This window comes from Leopardus geoffroyi, chromosome D4, assembly GCF_018350155.1.
Source record: "Leopardus geoffroyi isolate Oge1 chromosome D4, O.geoffroyi_Oge1_pat1.0, whole genome shotgun sequence".
Classification (NCBI taxonomy): Eukaryota; Metazoa; Chordata; class Mammalia; order Carnivora; family Felidae; genus Leopardus; species Leopardus geoffroyi.
Genome location: NC_059342.1, coordinates 18,445,182 through 18,459,292, shown reverse-complemented (window position 1 = coordinate 18,459,292; position 14,111 = coordinate 18,445,182). Strand labels below are relative to the sequence as shown.

Below are 14,111 nucleotides of genomic sequence, written 5' to 3'. Positions count from 1 at the left end.
ACTTTCAAGTACACAGCACACTATTATTAACGATGGTGGCCATGCTGTACATTACATCCCCAGGACTTACTTGTCTTGTAACCAAAAGCTTATACCTTTTGACCCCCTTCACCCCCACCCAGGGCGTGTTATTTTATTTTGTTTTTGTTTTATTGCATTGTATTGTATCGTATTGTATTTTTTTTTAATTTTTTTTTTCAACGTTTATTTATTTTTGGGACAGAGAGAGACAGAGCATGAACGGGGGAGGGGCAGAGAGAGAGGGAGACACAGAATCGGAAACAGGCTCCAGGCTCCGAGCCATCAGCCCAGAGCCTGACGCGGGGCTCGAACTCACGGACCGCGAGATCGTGACCTGGCTGAAGTCGGATGCTTAACCGACTGCGCCACCCAGGCGCCCCTCGTATTGTATTTTAATTCTGTTCTATTCTATCTATTTTATTTTTATTTTCTGTCTTAAGTTTAGTTGACAGGTGTAGAACCTAGTGGTTCCACAACTCCATGCCTTATGCTGTGCTCACAAGTATAACTCTGGCACACTAATCCCATTGACTGTATTCCCGTGCTGCACCTTTGATCCCTCGTGACCACAAAAGGCCTTTTAAAAGATCCCCGTGTCTATTTGTCTTCTAGACTAAATCCAAAAAGAGAAAGAGCGTATCTTTTTTCACCCAAAGAAGGGCAAGTCCTCCTGCGGATGATGTTTGCTTAGGACTCCTATTCGGTCATACGTAAAAAGGTTTAGTCCCTGTCTAAATACCTATTTGGTGCCCAGTGTTTAGTAGCTGGTGACCTAATGCTTTAATCGAAGTTGGCTTGTCTCCGACTACTAAAATTCTGCCTGGTTAATTAGCCAGCTCCTCTCGGTTGACAACTGAATTGTTTAACCCAACGTTTTGGAAATGATAGAAGAGGTAGACAAAATTAATCAAAATAGGGCACTGGAATGCCAAACTGGGTGTATTTAAGAACTAATATGAGAACCTACGTGATTCATTATAATAGGGACGACATGAACTTAGTTTTCTCGCTAGTCTTTCCTCATTAACGGATTAGACACCGGTCTATCCGCAGGTGGCTACAGCCAAAGTCTTGACTCCTTTCTTGTTCTACATCGTCACTCTCTGTCCCCCGAGAGATCCGTCTTGGCTGTGGTGCATGTGACTGTAGGTACTCACAGACTCTCTGTGCATTCTCCAGTCCAAAGATGTAAGAGCCCCTGCTTCTGCTACAGATGTTTTGTACCCTCCCTTCTGACCCGACCCTCACACATCTGTGCGTTGCCTCACCAGCCTGTGGCTTTTTCAGTGCTTTTTGTCTGCACTGGGTTCCAAAGCTCTATTTATCTTTGGTCACTGGTTTCCTAGGGGCAGACTTCTATCTCCAAAGCCTCCACCATGGTGGTTTTCAAATCATTTTTAGCAGCAAATCGGTTTAAAAATTGGTGAATCTGAAACAGACAAAAGTGGGAGAGCACGTAAAGGGATCAGACACCCTTGAGCCAGCTCTGCCCTGCCTCCCTCTCTTCTTCCCCACGGGCTTCCCCAGCCGTCACTTGAGAGACGGTTCCACTGAGCAGAACAAGGTCAAGACTACTCTAGAGAATGCCTCTGTGTCCACGTGATCACTGTTGATGAAAAGTCAGCCTCTGCAGAGTTCAAAACGAAGCTCCTTTAGTTGTTAACTACAAGTTATTTAACCTTGCTGGGTCTCTGTTTGATCATTGACAAAACAGGGACAAAGGATCCCTACCTCGTAACAGAATTATTTTGAGGCTTAGAGGAGATAATGCACATAAAACCTTTAAACTGTGCCTGGCATGTGGAAACACTCAGTAAGTGTTAATTATTATTATCATCATCATCTATGTGATGATGATAATAACAAATATATTATTACTATTGTTGTTGTTACCGCCACTGACCCTGTGGGGCCGTTTCAAAAGCCCAGTGTGCCAAATTTCCCTGACATTTCCTAAAAAAATCATAGAGCTGCAGCCCGGTTCTGGCCTCACACCAGCTGTCACACATTCTCTTGGCCTCCCAGGTGAGCTTTGTCTGTTCCAGGCTCCCCGTCGATGCTCCCTGGGGCGGGAAGAGACAGTTGGGGCCCCGAAGTGCTGTTAGGAAGTTCCACCTCTGGTAGCTTTCTCTTTCCTATGTTCTCCTTCCCCTTACGAGGCTTTCCGAGGCAAAAGCAGGTCCCCGGTGCCCGGTCCTAAACAAAAGCCCTTTGTCCACCTGATTGCCCCTTATTCTCACGCGTGTTCCCCTAGTTCTCAGCAACCAGCATTCTCTCTGCTTTTTGCAAACTTAACTTGCACTCCCGTTGGAAGACGGTATCGTATTACGACAAGGAAAGGATTTAAATGGTGGCAATCTCTTAACCCGTAACTTTCAGAAGCAAGCAGAATTGAGCCGCGGGATTTCGAGTTCAAAGAAGAGCCCGTTGAATGGGATTGTAGAAAGAGCCGGTGGTATAGTAAGTGGGACTTTCCGTGTCTTACGTTATGCAGTTTTCAGTTGTTTGAGATCTTCTTTGTAGACGGATGAACCCAGATCAATTTTATATTAAGAAAAGTTAAGGAAGATGCAAGGAGTGCCTGAGTGCTCACACAAACCCCTGTGCCTCCCTGACAGATCTGCTGTGAACTGGAAGAAAGCCAGAACCCTTGCCTGGAGCTGGAGCCCTTTGAATGTGGCTGTGATGAGATCCTGGTGTACCAGCAGGAGAACCCGTCGGTGACCTGTGATCAGGTGCTCCTTCTCGTCAAGGAAGTCATCAACAGGAGATGTCCAGAGATGGTCTCCAACAGCCGGACGTCCTCAACGGAAGCCGTGGCAGGCAGCGCCCCATTGTCCCAGGGATCTTCCGGGATTATGGAGCTGTATGGTTCTGACATAGAGCCACAGCCCAGCTCCGTGAATTTCATAGAAAACCCTCCAGATCTCAACGATTCTAATCAGGCTCAGGTGGATGTAAACATCGACCTCGTCAGCCCAGATAGCGGGTTGGCCACCATTAGGAGCAGCCGTTCATCCAAGGAGAGCTCGGTTTTCCTCAGTGATGACAGTCCAGTGGGAGAAGGTGCTGGGCCTCACCACAGCCTCCTCCCAGGGTTTGACTCCTATAGTCCCATCCCCGAAGGAGCAGTCCCAGAGGAGCATGCCCGGTCTGGAGAACACAGGGAATCCTTTGACCTCTTCAACTTTGACTCAGCAACCATGGCTTCTGGGCAGTCCCAACCATCTTCTCATTCTGCAGACTACTCTCCTGCAGATGACTTCTTCCCCAATAGTGATTCATCAGAAGGACAACCCCCGACGGGGCCTAAAGAAATCAACGGGAGAGGGATGGACATGTCCAAATATTCATCCAGTTCACTTTTGTCAGAGGCCGGCAAAGATGACCTTGTGGAATTTGATGAGGAATTTGTTCAGAGACCAGAAAGTCCCGAGGATAACTCTGAAAGAAATGTGAGCCTGACAGGTTTTGTGGGAGATAAATCTCCTTCCCCAGAAAGGCTGAAAAATATTGGAAAGCGGGTCCCACCAACACCTATGAATAGCTTTGTAGAAAGTTCACCATCCACGGAAGAACCAGCTCTACTCTACCCAGAAAATGTGACCCCAAAAGCAGTAGACACGGGTCACATAGGGCCACCTCAGACCCGTGCACGGTGCAGCAGCTGGTGGGGTGGCTTGGAAATTGACTCTAAAAATATTGCAGACACATGGAGTTCTAGTGAACAGGAGTCTGTCTTCCAGAGCCCCGAGTCATGGAAAGACCATAAGCCAAGCCCAGTGGACAGGAGAGCCTCAGATTCTATATTTCCACCAAAGAGTCTCGAATTCCCAAAGTCAAGTCCCTGGGAGTCTGAATTTGGTCAGCCTGGGCTGGGCAGCCATAATATTCAGGACCAAAATGAGGACCACTTACAGTTTCAGAACGTGCCCACAGAGAAATCGAATCTGCCCAGCGCTTCTCCTCAGGGGGCACACCACCTGATCGAAGACTTTGCTGCCTTGTGGCGTTCTGATCGCTCTCCCACGGCGATGCCGGAGCCGTGGGGAAATCCCACGGAAGATGGGGAACCAGCTGCCGCGGTGTCATTCCCAGCCTGGAGTGCATTTGGTAAAGAAGATGGCACCAAAGCTTTGGCAAATACCTGGAATCTGCACCCAACGAGCGGCGAGACGCCTTCTGTGAGGGACCCGAGGGAATGGGCCATGGCAAAAAGTGGGTTTTCTTTTCCTTCGGAAGACAATTCACCCAGTGAGGCAAATAACGAAGCACCCCCAGAAATCTGGGGTAAGAAGAACCACGACTCCAGGGATAATATCCTTATATCTGGAAACCCCAGATCCGATCTGGACCACGCGTGGAATAGTTCCAAACCGACAAAGGAAGATCAGAATGGCTTAGTGGATCCAAAAATTAGGGGGGAGGTGTATGAAAAGGTAGACTCCTGGAACCTTTTTGAGGAGGGTATCAAAAAAGGAGGGTCAGACGTCCTGGCACCTTGGGAAGATTCCTTCTTATACAAATGTCCCGATTACAGTGCATCCAACGTAGGGGAAGATTCGGTGCCCTCCCCCTTAGATACCAACTACTCCACATCTGACTCCTATACTTCGCCAACATTTGCTGGAGACGCAAAAGAAACAGAAAACAAGCCATTTGCTAAAGAGGGAGGTTTTGAGTCACAAGATGCTAACTCTGCCACAGGGGAGACTGAAATGCCTCCCCAGTCGCCGCAGCAGCCACCTAGAAATCGAATTAGTTCAGGTCCCGGGAACCTAGAAATGTGGGGCTCGCCGGATGCGGATAACAGTTCGGAAACAAATGTCACTTACAACTCCGAGAAGGATTTACTGAGGACGGAGCCCACAGATGATAAGAACATCTCCATGGAGGATGACATCGGGGAAAGCAGCCTGTCCAGTTACGACGACCCCAGCATGATGCAGCTGTACAATGAAACAAACCGACAGCTCACGCTTCTGCACAGCAGCACAAACTCCCGCCAGGCGGCCCCTGACAGCCTCGACTTGTGGAACAGAGTGATTCTGGAGGACACGCAGTCCACTGCGACCATCTCCGATATGGATAATGATTTGGACTGGGACGACTGTAGCGCGGGTGTGGCAATCTCCAGTGAAGGTCAAGCACAAGGATACATGATTGAAAGCGCTGAACCGGAGACCCGATTTTCAGTGAGACAGCTGGAGCCATGGGGTGTGGAGTATCAGGAAGCAAATCAGGGGGACTGGGAACTCCCCGCACCTTCTGAGCACAGCAAGGACACTCCTGCCAATGGATATCACACACTGAATGAAAAAAGTGGACAGCTGATCGCAAATAGCATTTGGGACTCCGTCATGAGAGATAATGACATGTCTTCGTTCATGTTACCAGGCCCCTCATATGTCACAGATTCTGAACAACACAAATCTCCTTCTGGAACTCCCAACTCCTCAGAAAAAATTAAGGACAGTTGTATCCCAGACATGCTAGAAGCCTCTGGAGCCAGTGAGTCAGGTGCACTTGATCCTGATAAGCAGGACACATGCAGAGGAGCCCTGCCACACGATGCGACATCCTTGGCAACCAACTTTGAGAATCCAGGGCATTTTGGACCCTCAGATCCGTGGAGAGGTCCTAGCTATGGACAAAGCAAAGGTGAGGAGGAAGCCCATGGAGCCACTGCTAGGGAGCACCTCCGTGAGGAGGAGATGACAGACGGAGCTTCGGAGCAGTCTGGAAAAGGGCAAAGTGACCGGGAAGGCTCTTCCCCGGTTGCATCTGAACATCAAGAAATCTGTGATGAATCCGGCAAAATCAACTCTCTCTCAGTCCCTTCCAGCCCTCAGACTGAGGAACCCCAGGGCATTTTAGAGCACGAGAGGGGGTCTTACAATTCAGGTTCCTGTGATGTGCGTGCAGAAGTGTCCACAAATGACCTGCGGGCAGAAGAGACCTGTGACAAGCACCTCCCGTATCACAGAAATTCAGATGAAGCCCCTGACACTTCCAGTGGGCTTGGGCTGAATTTAACAAAAACTGTATCTTTACCTGAAATGAGTCTTGAGAGCACTGAAGGGTGTAACGTTCTGGAACCAGAGAGAGCGAACCAAGAGCCACGCCATGAATGTCCCCAAAGCCTTGACATTTGGGATGGCTCTGTAGACAGTGATGTGCAGGTCAATGTCCCAAATTCTGAGATTACTAAGAGTCTTGAAGTTGAGAGTACTGAAAACAGCCTTCCAGGAGCTTCTTCATCAGGAAATTATCGCAGAGATAGTATTTCTAGTGAGTATACACATTCGAGTGCATCGAGTCCTGGCCTAAATGATTCCTCAGCTCCATTGCCTTCCTGGGAACATGGACCCAATATGGGGCATCAGGAGCAGAATCAAGATGATTGGAGCAAACAGAGTCACCAAGAATCTGAACTAATTACTACTGATGGCCAAGTAGAAGTAATTACTGAAATGGAGGACCTGGACAAAAACAGAATGGACAGGTTTGAAAAGAGCTTAGATCTCAAGGTTCCTAAATTTTTAGAGATTTGGAATGACTCAGTAGATGGTGATTCCTTTTCCTCTGTATCCAGCCCTGAAACAGGCAAATGTTCTGAGTATTCCGAGGCATATCAGGAAAGGTATGTAGTGGCTAGCCAGCAGGAGAAAAATGACCATGACCTTCCTAAAACTGTGCAGCCAGAGGATGCCAAGTTCATTTCAACAAGTTCAGGTTCTGATGACGACAGCATAGGTGATGAAGAGTCAGTGGAGAAAGAGGTCCACTTGGGCACTTGCCGAGTTGCTCAGAGCGACCCCAGAGCTTGGGATTCAGAGAATGAACCTAATAAGTTCTTGGCCACCGCTGATCCCAAGTCTGAGGAGTGTCCTGCATATGTAGGCAATTCAGAAGCAAGAGAGAACAAGCCAGACCCATTCTGTGACAACCAACAAAGCAGCCCCGATCACTGGAATTTCTCACCGCTAAAGGAGACCGAACTACAGGTTACAGCAGTGGATACAGAGATGAGATCTTCTCCAGAAACAGGGAAGACGGGAGAGACCATCTGGCAGCTCTCTCCCAAAAGCGAAACAAAGAATGAGAATTATTCCAAACTGGAAACACTTGGCTTCTCAGCTGAGCGCTCCGAGCGGTGGAATGCCTCTCAACAAGAAGGACGACCGATGGAGAGCGCATTTGAAAGGGAATTGCCCAACCCAAGTAGTGTGTTAGAGATGAGTTCTTCAGTATACCACAAAGTGAGTCCCTGGGGAGTACCCACCCAGGGTGATATTGAACCCATGGAAACGCATTGCACTCAGCCCTTCGGTGATGAACATCGGTCACCCTTTCTGGAGAGCAATGAGGAGAACTCCCATGAGCAACTCTGGAACATTCAACCGAGACAGCCAGACCCAGAAGCGGATCAGCTTGGCCAGCTTGTGATACTGGACCAAATCAAAGAAAAGGATGCTAGAGAGCAAACCTTCTTGTCTTCTGCTGGTGAACAGCTGACTTCTGAAACACCTACCCAAGAGCAGCAGAGTCAGAATACGGCGCTGTCCGTCTGGGATCAGCCAGGCGCAACGTTTACTCACACGGATGAAAATGAATGTGTCATATCTAATGTTTTGACCGTGGAGTGTCAAGAAACAAATCGGTGGGAAGAAGAAAAATCGTACCCCAGTGAAATAACAAATTCCAGCATTGCCTCAGAAGATTTCCCGGCTGTCAGTTCTTCCACCCAGTTGATAAAGAAGTCGGGCTCTGAATGGGATGTCTGTCCTCCTAGGGAGAGCCCCGAAGGCACATTTGTTCCAGATATTTTACATGGCAACTTCCAGGAGGGTGGGCAACTGGCCTCAGCTTCGCCTGACTTGTGGATAGATGCTAAGCAGCCCTTCAGTTTGAAAGCAGATGGTGAGAATCCAGATATACTGACCCACTGTGACCGTGACAGCAATTCTCAGGCTTCCAACAGCCCTGATATATGCCATGATCATGAAGCAAAGCAAGAGACTGAACAGCTCGTCAGGGCTGGAGTGGGACCGGAAGGGGAAGCCAGTGAGTTATATCTCACCGAGCCAAAGATGGATGAAGAACCCAATCGGGAGCCTGGGCAGGAATTTGTCCCATACGATTCAGAACTATATTCTGAAAATGTAATCCCACTGCCTCCGATCAGTGATCAAGTGAACATAAGTGGCTCATCTCAGCCTGCCTCTCAGAGAGGTTCTCCTGGCCCTTCTGAAATAAATGGTGAAGGCGACACAGGTTTAAAAGCAGCAGACAAAGTTGCTGCCCCAGATGTAGCACCGGCTTTGGGACTCGTTGACAGAACAATCCCAATGATGGAAAACGTGGGGACCGGTATTTCTGTAACTCTCCAGGAGCCTACGATGGACAGCAACAGCTTGTTGGTGTCAGAGGGCCTCTCTCCTGAGAGTCAGACAGATGCAGGAGCCTTGTTGGACGAGGAGCAACTTTTTGCTACTGAGAATTCTGCCACGGTTCCTGACGCCCCGTTAGCTTCAGACACTTGCCTGGACATAAGCGAAGCTGCCTTTGACCACAGCTTCAGCGATGCCTCAGGTCTTAACACATCCACGGGCACAATAGATGACATGAGTAAATTGACATTATCTGAGGGCAATCCAGAAACGCCAGTTGACGGGGATGCAGGGAAGCAAGAGGTCTGTTCGTCTGAAGCCTCGTGGGGTGATTTCGAATATGATGTCATGGGCCAAAATATCGATGAAGATTTAATGAAAGAGCCTGAGTATTTTCTCTATGGCGGTGACCCTCCCTTGGAAGAAGACACCCTGAAGCATTCGCTGGCACCTTACACACCCCCCTTTGATTTGTCCTATCTCACAGAACCTACCCTTGGTGTCAAAACAACAGAGGAAGCCGAGTCTCCAGAGGACGAGTCTCTAGGGGCCGAAGCAGCCGAGATGCTGCTTTCCGCCCTTCCTGATCAAAAAAGCAAAGAAAACCACGCCGAGACCCCCAACAGACAGCCTGGACAACTGGTTGTCCTGCATATTCACGAAGACCCCGAGTCCGTTTCTTTGCCAGCAGGAGCCCCCCCCAACCTTGAGCTGTCTCCGTCCAACATCGACTGGGAAGTAGAGACAGATAATTGGGATTCACCAGCAGGTGGCGACGTAGGACCACCAAATGGTAAGAAACAACCCATTCCTCCACCCCCAGAAACTGCTGTTTTCACGCAATTAACATATTTGTAAACTGAGCTTTTCCTACCGACGCGGGGAAGAGAGGAACTAACTTCATTTGCAATGCATGCCTCCCCTAGTCCTGTGTCACAGCAGTCATAATGTCTGCTGCTCCTGTAATACCTTTCTCAGAGCCTATGAGAAAATGAAACAGCTCTCCAAAGAAACAAACAAACAAACAAAAAACCCCTAAAAATGTTCTTAAATTTCTCTCCCCTTAGATGGGGCGTTTGCAAAGATCACACATCTCATGATGTGTTCATGAAGGCTTGTTCTCCTCTTCTCCCCTTCACCTTCCGCTTCTAGGTGCCAGCAAGGGAATATCAGAATTGGAAGAAGAAAAAAGAATTCCGACCCAAGGGCCTGAGCAGGTAACAGCGGAATCCAGGGAAGAAAGGTACACAGAGAGGAATGAAGATAATCACGCGGCACACATGGGTTACATCCTTGTCAACCATGAAGAAAATTCACCCGCAAAGCCAGAGGCCTGCGAGGCAAGAGAAAACACATCTGAATTAGACGAGTTTCACGCAGGTTCTGAAGTAGTAGAGATGCCAGGAACTCAGCTGGCCGGCTTCCCGGATTCATGTCAGCTTGCCTCTTTAAATGAAAGACGAGATCATTCTGCAGAGAGACTGTCTCCCCAAGGTGAGAAGAGATCGGCTCTTGAAAGCCCTGGGCAAGACCAGAATTGGATGGTCTTGGGCCATAGCGAGGTTGGTGGCCAGTCGTTGGAAGCTAGGAACTCAGGGCCTGGATGGGCTGGCCAAGCCGTGGAGTCAACCTCTGATTGTGGCGTGGGCGAGGGTGCCCAGATGCAAGTTCTAGGAGGCATGAAGCCTCTGGAATCCTTAGCCCTAGAGGAGGCCTCTGGTCTGGGCAGCCAATCGCGGAAGAGCAAGAGCCTTGGCGGGGCTGACCCGGATGCAGTTATGCTGCAGGCTGTCGCCCATGACAATGAATGGGAAATGCTTTCACCACAGCCTTCTCAGAAAAACGTGATCCTTGAAACGGAAATGGAGGAGGAGACAGAGTTTCTTGAGCCCGGAACGAGGAAGCTGAGACCGAATGGGTAAGCAGAAAGCTAGATTTATTTATTTTTTTCCTGAAAAACATCGCATTCGAAAACTGGGGAAATGGTGAAGGCCTGTGGAATACGAAGAACACGTAGATGATAGGAGCTTTGCTTCTATGTATTGCAAACCCTCAGGAGAAGCAGCTGCTTCAAAGACAGTGGCCACAAAGACAATGATACTTTGTGTGTGTGTTTAGCCAAAAAAGCCCCTTCAATTTCCACCCAGAGTCTGTACTTACCCTTCCAATCCTTCTACTTACACCACCTACTCAATACCTATTATACTCTTAAACAGGCATCTGGAACCAGAAAGGGGAGGGCAGTTTGCTCACAGTGCTCACTTAATATTTCCAACACCCCTGAGGCGTTGGGTATTATTCCCTTTATTTTGCACACACTGGTGAGGGCGCCTCGAAGAATCAGAGTGAACCCTCTGGGCTTCAAAGGTTTTTCACGTCCAAAGCCAATAGTTTTCCAGCAGACACACTGCCTATCTTACATAAAAGGCACTTCTGATTTTCTGCGATACCTACCTGACTCCTTGGGGCTAAGGAGACGCCTCAGCAGGCTCAAAAATCTCAGTGTGAAACCTTCACTCCCCAATTGGCTGGAAGATTGGCAAACAAGTGATTCATTCGTTCGTTCGTTCGTTCGTTCATTCATTCATCATATGGTGTCTGAGCCTCTGCTTCGTGCGAGTTTCTGGGTAGCTGGTGGATATATAGCAGGGAACAGGATGTGATCTCTGTCCTCAAGCTCCAAGGCCCTGTTGATCCCAATGAGGGTCGTTCATTTCTTTTCATTTGTCCCGATAAAGCCCTCTTGCTCCCAGGGACAAAAGGGAAAATGTGACCAGTAAAGCGGAAGGTCATCTTTCCTCTTTAAAAATACAGTGGAGGGGCGCCTGGGTGGCGCAGTCGGTTGGGCGTCCGACTTCAGCCAGGTCACGATCTTGCGGTCCGTGAGTTCGAGCCCCGCGTCAGGCTCTGGGCTGATGGCTCAGAGCCTGGAGCCTGCTTCCGATTCTGTGTCTCCCTCTCTCTCTGCCCCTCCCCCGTTCATGCTCTGTCTCTCTCTGTCCCAAAAATAAATAAACGTTGAAAAAAAAAATTAAAAAAAAAAAAATAAAATAAAATAAAAATACAGTGGAGGGGCGCCTGGGTGGCTCAGTCGGTTGAGGGTCCGACTTCGGCTCAGGTCATGATCTCGCGATTCGTGAGTTCGAGCCCCGCTTCGGGCTCTGAGCTGACAGCTCAGAGCCTGGAGCCTGTTTCAGATTCTGTGTCCCCCTGTCTCTCTGCCCCACCCCTGCTTGTGCTCTCTCTCTTTCAAAAATGAATATACATTAAAAAAAATTAAAATACAGTGGAAAAGAAGGTATCTTTTTCCTACTCATTTTGGGAGTATAAAGAACTATGCATACCATGTACTCACTGTGAGTCGAAGAATCCAGATTCCAGCCTGGCTCTGCCATGACTGGTTATGTATTTTAGGATTAACCCTACGCTCAGATTTCGTCATGCATAAAATTGGTGGGTTGGGCTGGAGGATCTCAAGGCTTTCTTCAAGTTTCCATTTGTGTGAACTTACTTTGTGTGTAAACAGACTGTGTCCGGGAGAGCTGTGGTGTTCACAAACGACATTTCCCCATGAAAGGAATACAAAAAGCAAGAAGGAATGGCAGGGGTATAGAGTAAGGGTTGGGAAAGTGCCACAAAGAGTTAAAAGCTGGTCTTCAAGTGCAGCTTCAGAAACCCAGACCTCTTCAGTTGGCCTCATCTTTCTTTCTCCCTGTCAAGCTATTTCCTTCCCGAGAGACCCCAGATCCGTTATCTGAAAGAGAGTAGCAGATGCATCCCAGCAGCCCTGCTGGCATTGTTCTAGATTGAGCTAAGAACTCAGGCAGCCTGGGCTTGGCTGAGCTGTGGTTGGCATCTCGTCTGCGTTTTGCACGTGTCCCCGCAACCCCGCAGATGACCCTGGTCGGTGTTACCATACCCCCCCTTTCTTTCAATACAGTTTCCTGGCTCGTAGTTTTCTGCTCAGCCCCTGCAGTAATGAACATTTTCTCACGACCGGGGGAGGGGGGCAGAATCTCCTGCTAGCATTTGTATTACCTTTTGTGTAAATAATTAACTCTCAATGTATTTAAAAGCTTCCCCTCTGTGCTAGGTTTTGAGAGGGTGCAGAGTTGTCTAAAACAGTGATTCTCTAAGTAGGGTCCTAAAATCGGCAGCCTCCGGGTGCCTGCCTGACTCAGTCAGTAGAGCATTTGACTCTTGATCTTGGGGTCATGAGTTCAAGTCCCACGTTGGGGGTAGCGACTACTGAAGTCAAAAAATAAACCCAGCAGCCTCAGAATCACCTGGCGCTCGTTAGGAATACGAATTACTGAGCCCACTCCAGGCTCTTCCTGAACCAAGAAGTTGAGGTGGGGTCCAGCCATCAGTGTCTTAACGCAGGTGATTCTGCCGCACGCTTACGTTGGAGAACCCCTGGGCTAAAACTTACTCCCAATGGGAGGTGACAGTTTACTAAGGGAATTAAACACAGGTGAAGAGGCGGCTAATAGTGTAACATGTAAATCAAGATAGTTAATGACCAACACATGTATAAATATGTATCACGAGCACTTGTCACGGAGCACCGAGCCCTGTCTATGGGCTGCATCATGTTACCATGGCAGGAATCACACAAGGAAGGAAACTGATGTTCGGAAAGCTGAATCACTTGCTGTGGTTTCCAGTTAGAAAGTGAAGAAGCTGGCATTTGAATTTAAATCCTTCTGTGTCCAGGCTGTGTGCCAATGCTAGTAAACTAAGAGAGGGGAGGCATCGGGGCGCCTGGGTGGCTCCGTCAGTTAGGCATCTGACTTCGGCTCAGGTCATGATCTCACAGTTTGTGGGTTCGAGCCCCGCGCTGGGCTCTGTGCTGACATTTCAGAACCTGGAACCTGCTTCAGATTCTGGGTCCCCCTTTCTCTCTGCTCCTCCCCCACTCTCACTCCGTCTCTCTGTCAGAATTAAAAGAGGAGAGGCATTTATACAGGGTGCTTTCGTGGAGGAGGAATAAGGGGTGGCCTGTTATCCAACAGCATCAGGAGGCAGACTGTCCAGGGGCCCCGATATGTTAAAGGGCCCTGCAAAACTCTGAAATGCTCGATACGTTAAAGGGCCCCTGCGAGACTCTGAAATGCTTTTAAAATCTAAAGAAAGAAATGATTATACTCCTGTGTGGATTATAGTTTTTTCTACCAATGTAGGTGTAAAATAAAAGTTTTGGATTTTTTTGACTGAAGGAAGGAGCTCATGAAGGTAACAGTGCCTAAGGCCCAGCAAAGTCATACTGTGGCCATAAGAGGTGTAATTCGGGACAGGTGTTAAAGGAAGGTCATAATCTGGAAAGGCAAAGAAGAGGGTGAGAGCAGCCAAGTTGGCTAGAAAGAGTGAGGGGGAAGGAAACCGTGGACACAGGAAGGTAATCCCAGAAGCAATATAAGATAGTCCTATTTTTCCAACTAAAAATCTGGAAACATCTGACACAGAATTTGATCATAGGACAGGATCAAGACTGTCCTGAAAAAAAAAAAAAATTGGGTTTTCAAAATTGGGCGCCTACGTGGCTCAGCCCGTTAAGTGTCTGACTTCGGCTCAGGTCATGATTTCATGGTTCGTGAGTTCGAGCCCTACCTCGGGCTCTGTGCTGACAGTGTGGAGCCTGCTTGGGATCCTCTGTCCCTCTTTCTCTCTCTACCCCTCCCCTGCTCTCTCTCTCTC

The 14,111-nt window shown here is 48.6% G+C and overlaps 1 protein-coding gene across 9 annotated transcripts in view; it reads left to right on the top strand.

Annotated features, from left to right (window-relative positions):
- Positions 1 to 14,111, top strand: part of PRUNE2 (prune homolog 2 with BCH domain) — a 273,396-nt gene that overhangs the window by 183,277 nt on the left and 76,008 nt on the right. For all 9 annotated transcript variants that reach the window (XM_045469601.1, XM_045469602.1, XM_045469605.1 and 6 more), the window contains 2 exons: positions 2,640 to 9,207; positions 9,567 to 10,332. In XM_045469601.1, coding sequence (XP_045325557.1) covers positions 2,640 to 9,207; positions 9,567 to 10,332 — 7,334 coding nt within the window. The remainder of the gene's footprint in view (positions 1 to 2,639; positions 9,208 to 9,566; positions 10,333 to 14,111) is intronic.